Source organism: Solea senegalensis, linkage group LG6 (assembly GCF_019176455.1).
Source record: "Solea senegalensis isolate Sse05_10M linkage group LG6, IFAPA_SoseM_1, whole genome shotgun sequence".
NCBI lineage: Eukaryota > Metazoa > Chordata > Actinopteri > Pleuronectiformes > Soleidae > Solea > Solea senegalensis.
This window is the reverse complement of record NC_058026.1, coordinates 1,470,208-1,478,329: the sequence shown is the minus strand read 5'-3', so window position 1 is coordinate 1,478,329 and position 8,122 is coordinate 1,470,208. Positions and strand designations below refer to the sequence as shown.

Below are 8,122 nucleotides of genomic sequence, written 5' to 3'. Positions count from 1 at the left end.
AGGAATTTGTTTTGATCATGCTGTAACAAATGTACAAAATGAAACAGAAATTGTGCAGCCTGAATAGCAGTGGTAGGTGGGAAATCCTTCATACTGTTTTTTTCACTGTTGATGTGAAATGGGTCTTAATTTGCCTTTTTTTCCATCTGAGGAACGAAGTGAAGGACAGGAAGTCAGGTGACCCAAAAGTACAAGCAAATACATCAAAATAAAAGCCAAGAGGAGCGTCGAGAAACAAATAGGCTAATTACACGAAACAACGAATGGTCAAAACATACAGGGACCCACTGTCAAGAATAGCTACACAAACCTGTGTGTGTATGACGTAATGCGTCCATCAAAACATATTTGTCATTTCATTGAAGTTAAAGGGCGTCACTGCGGAGTTACGGCCGTTTCCTCTCTCTGAGCGTTAGGTTCCAGTTTCAGGAGAAACGAAAGTTACAGGCGTCTCGTGACTGAACGAACGACGGAAGTTCGCTTCGCGTCAGTCGCGCGAAAGCAGGCTGTGCTGCTGACGGGTCAAAACAAAGCCAAGAGGCGGCTTGCTGCGAACATAGGTGTTTTCTTCCACTTCCTCTCAGGTGTGTGCTCTGGTGTTAGCGCTCAGCTCCGCGGAATGGGCCGTCTTTCCGCTCAGTTCGCCTCACCGCGCATCGCCCCTGCACCGAACTCGCGTCTTTCGCGCGACGTGTCGCGACGTCCTTATAAAAGCGTCTCCGCTCCTCATCCGAAACACTGCTGCAGAAACTGCTGCTTACGCTATAACAGTGATCCCAATACTAATCCAGCTACAACCAGACGAGTTGACCACAGAGGCCAGGAAACAGCTGAGGATGAGGTGAATTCATGTTATTCATGTTATCATTATTATCATTATTATTATTATTATTATTGATAATATAATTATAATAAAAATGAAGAATCTCAGAGATACCTTTGTTTTAAGGTGTGGTTTAGAAACGTTTTAGAAATGTTTATGGGCAGAACTTGAATATACTCATTATTTTCCTATAGGGGAAAAATGCAGATTGGGGAGACAGACCAAACACTGTTTTGTTTATCATTTATTAAACTGTGTTATATTTCCATGATGGGAAAAAGAGAAAAACTGTCATATGTCAGCCATTGGGTGCTCCAATTTTTAAAGATTGGGTGACATTCTTCTTCATTTGCATAGATCACATCTCTGGCTGAAACTGAAAAAACTCTCAGATCAGTAACTGAACGCAGGGGTCGTAGAAATATGGACAGTATATTTAATTTCTGTCAATAAATAAGAGATAAATGTAAAATTGCCACTCTGAGAATATTCTGTCAACATAGTGACAATGTTTTAATGTCATTAATCTCCACCAGCGCCGCAAAGAGTGAGACTACGATGGAGGCCAAACTGAAAAAGCTGCAGTGCCACTTCACCTGGGACCTGGGTGACAACAAGACCAAACTTTTACGACTCAGGGAGAAGCTGCAGGACATCGGAACTGATGAAGGAAACTGTTGGCTGGGTCACATTTACAACCTGCAGGGCTACATCCACTTCCAGCTGGGAACCAATGAAGCCGACGAAGCCATTAGTTTCTTCAGCAAGGCTACAGAAGCTCTAAACCGAACAAGAGACGCAGACCGGGGTCCATGGCTGCTGGTGAACTATGGAAATCTGGCTTGGCTGCACCATCTCCAAGGTGAGGAAGCAGAGAGTCAGGCTTACCTGTCAAAGGTCACTGCCCTGTTGGAAGAATTCCCATCTCCATCACAGGACGAGCTGCACCCGGAGATCTGTGCTGAAAAAGCCTGGACTCTGCTGAACTTCAGCAGAGAACAAAAGGTACTGGCAGGCGAATACTTCCAGAAAGCCATCGAGATGCGGCCAGACATGGTGGAGTGGCAGACCAGCCATCTGTTAGGGTTGGCCAGTATTCATAAGCACAATGAGAACGAACTAGAGGCAGACTTCATGGAGAGAATGCAGAATGCCAAGGAACAGGATCCAGAGAACTTGTACCTTGCTGCAGTGTGCCTTAAGCAGCGTGCCAGCAGAGGAGAAGATGTTAAAGATGAAGCAAGTGAGTTGGCAACAAAGATTTTGGGAAATCCCGTCAGCAGCTACGGCGGACTCAAAGTGATACTACGGATTTACAGAGGCAATGAGTCTTTTGACAAGGCTACAGCCTTGGCAGAGGAGGCTCTCCAAAACCATCCAGACGAACGTTATCTGAAAAGATGCCTGGCACTCTGTTACAAGTGGAAGATCAATTCAAGGGGCAGTCGCCCAACACCGCAAATGATCGATAAAGCGATCAGTCTCCACAAGCAGGTGATTTCTCTTTACCCACATTCTTCCTTTGTCAAGAGAATGGACCTCGCAAATGTGTACGCAAAGTCCCCTCACGGCCTGGGTGAAGCTGAGGACATATACCGGGAGCTGCTCAAACGTGACCTGCAACCTGCAGACAAGCAGGTGCTTTACAACACGTATGCAAAATTTCTCAACTTCGAACGACAGGACCGCAACGGATCGGTGGATTATCACATGAGGGCGGCGAAGATACCGCACGAGTCGTTCTATCGACAGAACAGCATTAAAGCTCTGGAGAAGATCAGAGACAGAGGCAGGAATCGAAGGAGCCGTGAAATTGAGCAGTTTCTGGACAGACTGTGAACATCACAGTGATCCTCATGACATCACTTTTCTTCCATAGCAAACAGCTCAGTTGATGTTGATGTCATGTTGTTTAGTGTTTTACACCAGTTGGTAATGTAGCTTTACTGCTCTCCTGGATGTAGTCTCCCATTACTTCTACTGAACTGGGATGAAAACAAATATAATAGCTTTGAGTGTTTGACAAATATCAATCTTAAATCATCATTTATTCTCTATTGCAGTAAAGATTGGTGATAATTAATTAATGACATGCATGTAACAATTAATTGCATTATATTTAAAAATTAATGCTGCTTACACTCTGTTTTTGAGAAGTAAAAATATTGCTGTATTGCTTTGTGGTGTAATCTGAATAAAGATTTGAGTTTTTAGAGATTTATTTTGCATGAACCTGGACTTCATTAAAAACAAAAACTGAATTCAACATCAAAACTACATGTATATGTATATACTGTATATATAAATATATATGTATATATATATATATATATATATATATATACATACATATATATAAGTATATATATATATATATATACATACATATATGTATACATATATACATATATAATTATTATTATAATAATAATTATTATAGATATTTTGTGTTTAGAGATTTCTTTTGCATTAACCAGCTGACTGGACTTCTTTCTTCTTCAATAAAACCAAAAAAACTTAATTCAACAAAATTGACACCAATAATTCATTTGTCATGAACAGAATTACAAAATAATAACCACAAACACAACTCAAAACTATATACATATATTTGTGGTGTATCTTACTAAATAAAAATCGCAAAGAGATGTATGTCTTTTTATTGTTACTTTACTTTACTGCTCTGATGTTTTCTGGCCAAAAAGTTCTTTTTTTCATCCCTCAAATTGTTTTTTTTAAACCGGATTTTCAAAATAAATTGTAATCACCAGGGATTACAGACGGTGGCATTCGTAAAAAATAAATTAAAATTATTGCCACTGTAGGTCATAAATGTCATTTAAAAAAGGTTGTTTGTTTGATACCTTTTGGTAAATTATGTTAACACAACATGTTAGGTTTCTAACTGTTGAACTCTCGAACTATGGCTCTTCTTTTCACCCATTTACGTGCATTAATATAACATTTCCCGTCTAAAATAACCACATTTAAAATAAAACTAGCTCTCTCCAGCTATGACGTCATCGTGGCATCACTTTCCAAAATGGCGGCATTTGCGTAGCGACACCGCTGCTAGCAGAGAGGGGATCGTTGGAGAGAAACGGGTACAGGCTCCATTCTGATTTCTTGCCGTGTATTGCTGGATGTGAAGCCCCAGGACGATTTAGTAACTTAGTAACTAGCTAACTACCCTGTTTACTGATTAATTTGACCGTGTAAGTGTGGCGTATTTAGTCAGCCTCCTCGCACTAATCCGTGTTAGCCCCGTTAGCTCGTGACGCTAGAATGCAGCCGATTCGGCGTCTCCGCATACAATCACTGGCCACTTTATTAGGTACACCTGCAAACCGGGTTTTAATATAAAATGGCTAAATTTGACAATGCGGGAAAAATCAGTTGCTCTTAATGTTAATAGTTTGAAAGGACAGAGATATATTTGATTACATTTCGATGACCTATTTAGTTATAGCTATGTTATTACACTTTGACCAGGCAAAAAAAAAAAATAAAAAAAATATATATATATATATATATACACATATATATATATATATATATATATATATATATATATATATATACAGTTGTCACATTTGTCAGAAATGTAATGCTGCCACACCAGCAAAATAGAAACCAGTCAATATCATAACATGAAAAGTTATTAGTTTAAACAATAAACGTTTCATGTTATAGCTGGAGATGGCTCAGTGTCACTTTTTATTTGAATATCGACCACTATCAGTCCGATACTTGTTGACAACACATTCACCACCTACACCCATTTCAAGCAATTTCAAAGACAAGAATAATTCTCATCTCGTCCCTTGTGAAGTAGAAATAAAAAGTGACTCGGCTAAAATGCTGTTGCTGATCTTTATCTCTATAATATACAATGGTTTATTGTTAGAACAATATACAGGTCTTTTTCAGTATAGTATAGTACATACTGTATATTTGAGATGAATAGGTCCTTGGCAGAAGTGGATCCCTGACCTGTTGTGCCATATGTTGTAATCTGATCATTGAGATTTGACACCATCACCGGCTGTTCAGACTACTTTCATCCACAATGTTTAATAACAGCAGAATCTCTCCTCATCTCGACCTGAGCTTGAGGTGGAATCTTGTAAATGAACCACGTCCCTCAGTTTTCATTTCACTGGTTTGGCAGCACTACGCTGAGATATGGGACAGTCTGACCATTCGATGTCTGTATTTACACCGTCGCTGTTGTAGCGACAATCATTTCAGAGCTCACACCTGCTGAGGAGAAGATTTGGAGGAGTTCGACAGATGAAGAAATGAAATGAATTCTTCTGAAGAGGTGAGCACTGTACAGAATGACTTGCAAAGAAATGATGCCTATGGATGATTTTGTTTCCTCAGTAGCAGCAGAGGGCGCTAAAACACAGCCTTATGTCTAAACGGCCATATTACTGTCCTTAACCAATATTTAAACAAGTTAACAGCCAACTGTCAGTTAATCATGAGTCATAATAAGCAATAGAAACCCTTGCCTTTTTCTCAGTTTTTCATTTTAAATGTTGTACGTTAGTGGCACATTAGTCATTGACTACCAACAGAGACACAAAGGAAAAATACATAATAAAATAAAAATCTACACCTTCTTAAGTCTTTAATAGCTTTAGAATTATGTTGACTGCCACTCTGACTCCACTTGCCTTGGTGTTCTCCTCAGTTGAAACAGGAGGACAAAGAAGAAAGCAGACCCCATCAGTGTCAGAGCTGTGGGAAATGTTTCCGCCGGATTTGCAGTCTGAGAAGACACGAAATCACCCACGACGCAGAGAAACTCCATCACTGCGAGCTGTGCGGCAGCAGTTTCAGCCAACTGAGCGCGTACAATCTCCACCTGTATACTCACCCGGAAGAGACGGCGTACCGCTGTGACCAGTGCGGGGAGGATTTCAGCGAGCAGAGCTCCTACAGAAAACACCTGCGTGACCACAATGGACCGTACCAGTGTGTCCAGTGTGAAAAGACTTTCACGTACTTCAGTATATACAAGATACACATGCGCGTCCACACCAAAGAGAAGCCCTACTGCTGTGACCAGTGTCCAAAGAGTTTCAGTTTTTTAAGTTCATACAAGCGACACTTGCTAAGTCACAGTGGAGAGAAACCCTACCAGTGTGACTTCTGTGGAAAAGGTTTCACCCAGTCAGGACATTTTAACCTGCACCTGCGCAACCACACAGGCGAGAAACCCTACGAGTGCGAACAATGTCAGAAGAGTTTCAACGACGTCAGTAGTTACAAAATACACCTACGCGTCCACACCGGAGAGAAGCCATACTGCTGTGACCAGTGTGGGAGGAGCTTCTCCCAGCTCGGGAACTACAAGTCACATCTGCGCATCCACACAGGAGAGAAACCATTCCAGTGCGAGTTATGTGACAAGAGTTTCTCCATCTCAAAGACATACAAACTCCACGTGCGCACGCACACCGGAGAGAAACCGTACAAGTGTGAAGAATGTGGCAAATGCTTTGGTCGCCCCAGCAACCACATGCGCCACGTTCGTATCCACAGCGGGGAGCAGCCGTACAAATGTGACCAGTGTGGGAAATGCTTCAACAGTTCTTTCAGTTATGGCCGCCACAAGCGCGTCCACACCGGAGAGAAGCCTTACTGGTGTTCACAGTGCAAGAGGCTGTTCACACGTTCACACACTCTGAAGAAACACCGCTGCGTCAGACTCGATGAAGACCGTTCAACAGCGATCACCAGAGAGGAGCAGACGAGGACCTGCTCGACAATGGCACCAACCATTAACAACCAACAACAGTCAATCATTTGAAGTACATGTCTGTGTGGTATTGGAACAACATGGTGCCCATGAGTGTGTGACTCGGGCTGCATTTGTCTGTCCTAACCCTGCTGAGGGGCCATCCACACGGAAACTGCGTTTTAGGAGAGACCTGAAACTATTTTTTGTAAACACGTGGGATGCTGGCCTTGCGTTTCCGTGGAGACAGTGAATACGCTACTTAACCTCATATTCCCACGCCTCTCTTGTGCTGTCATTCATCGTCTTGTGCTTTGGAGATTGGATATCGGAAAGTATTTAGGTTTATATCGGAAAGTCGCCAGATGATTTTTTTAAGTAAAAAAGAAAAAAAGTATTTGGTGTAGCGTTACAGCGCCACCCACGGTCCTGGCAACTTTTATTAACGCGGCAAAGAAGAGCCTGTGATAATATTGACCAAACTCAACAGGTGTCAAGCTCCACCTTAACCCGACATGCCTCAATACTCTTGTCTGTCACGGTGGTTGTTAGCCTTTATTATTATGCCAGTTGACTCATTGACACCATTCGTTAATCCTGTACTGGGATTGTATTCTATATGTAAGTGGTTGTTCTATGGTTCAACTTGCAGATGGAAACACTTGAAATTAAAGTGTTGATGAAATAGAGTTGGAAAAGTGCAATAAGAGCTTTTGTCTTCTGACGTCTGTAAATATGAAACTACGAGCACGTGTTTCAAATTACTCCTCTTGTAACTTGTTTGTACTTTGTCAAGTGTATTCTATTATTGTATATTTTATACATGATTACTATCTATTTGACTGGAAAGGGAGGAGGTGGGTTGTGCGATCTGAAAATGCAATGTTGTTGTGGAAGATGGAAAATGACACCATCAGTGTTGGAGCATACGAACATGTTCTGTAAAATGAACGTTTCAATAAAGGAATTAAGAATGAAGAGAGGGTTTGAATGTGTGTAAGATACACAGACTCAGTGAAACGAGTGCATTTGGAAATACATTGAGATTTAACATTTTTGTCACGTTTACCTGTATGAAGTCATGAAAATTGTCTTGCCTGGGTGAAGCGCAAGAGAAGCGGCGTCTGGCAGCTTTCGTATACATCCAACTTGGCGGCCACTGAAGAGCAGCTGTCACTCCAGTCGGCCGTCGCCTCCCATTTTAAGCGAGTCGTTGTCAGACGTCATTAGGAGACTGCCTCACTCCTAGAAAACTACAACAAGCATTGTAGGTCTGTACAATCTCGTAGTCATTCTACGTCATTAGCCAGGCTAAACATCAATTTATGGGAAATTTTGGGTGCCGGTTAAAGATTTCTTCCAAAAATAGCATCTTTTTTTCCCACACAGAAGCTAAACTTTTGTACAAACCTTCCCAGGGGTCGCTGGAGACAATCCCAGCTGACATAGGGCACCCGGAGAAAACCCACATGCAGATGGGGAGAACATGTTAACTCCATACTGTAAGGCAACAGTGCCCGCCCCCTAATATTATTTACTCTTCTTTAATC

At 41.5% G+C, this 8,122-nt stretch overlaps 2 protein-coding genes across 3 annotated transcripts; both read left to right on the top strand.

Annotated features, from left to right (window-relative positions):
- The first annotated feature begins 573 nt into the window (after positions 1–573).
- LOC122770891 (interferon-induced protein with tetratricopeptide repeats 1B-like) lies at positions 574–3,044 on the top strand. The gene is made up of 2 exons (XM_044028095.1): positions 574–841; positions 1,360–3,044. The coding sequence occupies exons 1-2, from the start codon at positions 837–839 to the stop codon at positions 2,660–2,662; spliced, it is 1,308 nt and encodes a 435-aa protein (XP_043884030.1). The 5' UTR covers positions 574–836; the 3' UTR covers positions 2,663–3,044.
- A 539-nt stretch (positions 3,045–3,583) lies between these two features.
- Positions 3,584–7,550, top strand: LOC122770889 (zinc finger protein 239-like). Of its 2 annotated transcripts, XM_044028091.1 has the most exons (3): positions 3,584–3,927; positions 5,060–5,147; positions 5,523–7,550. In XM_044028091.1, the coding sequence occupies exons 2-3, from the start codon at positions 5,130–5,132 to the stop codon at positions 6,642–6,644; spliced, it is 1,140 nt and encodes a 379-aa protein (XP_043884026.1). In that variant the 5' UTR covers positions 3,584–3,927; positions 5,060–5,129; the 3' UTR covers positions 6,645–7,550. The 2 variants fall into 2 exon arrangements, with proteins under 2 accessions (XP_043884026.1, XP_043884024.1); XM_044028089.1 differs by having other exon boundaries at positions 3,584–5,147.
- The last annotated feature ends 572 nt before the right edge of the window (positions 7,551–8,122 follow it).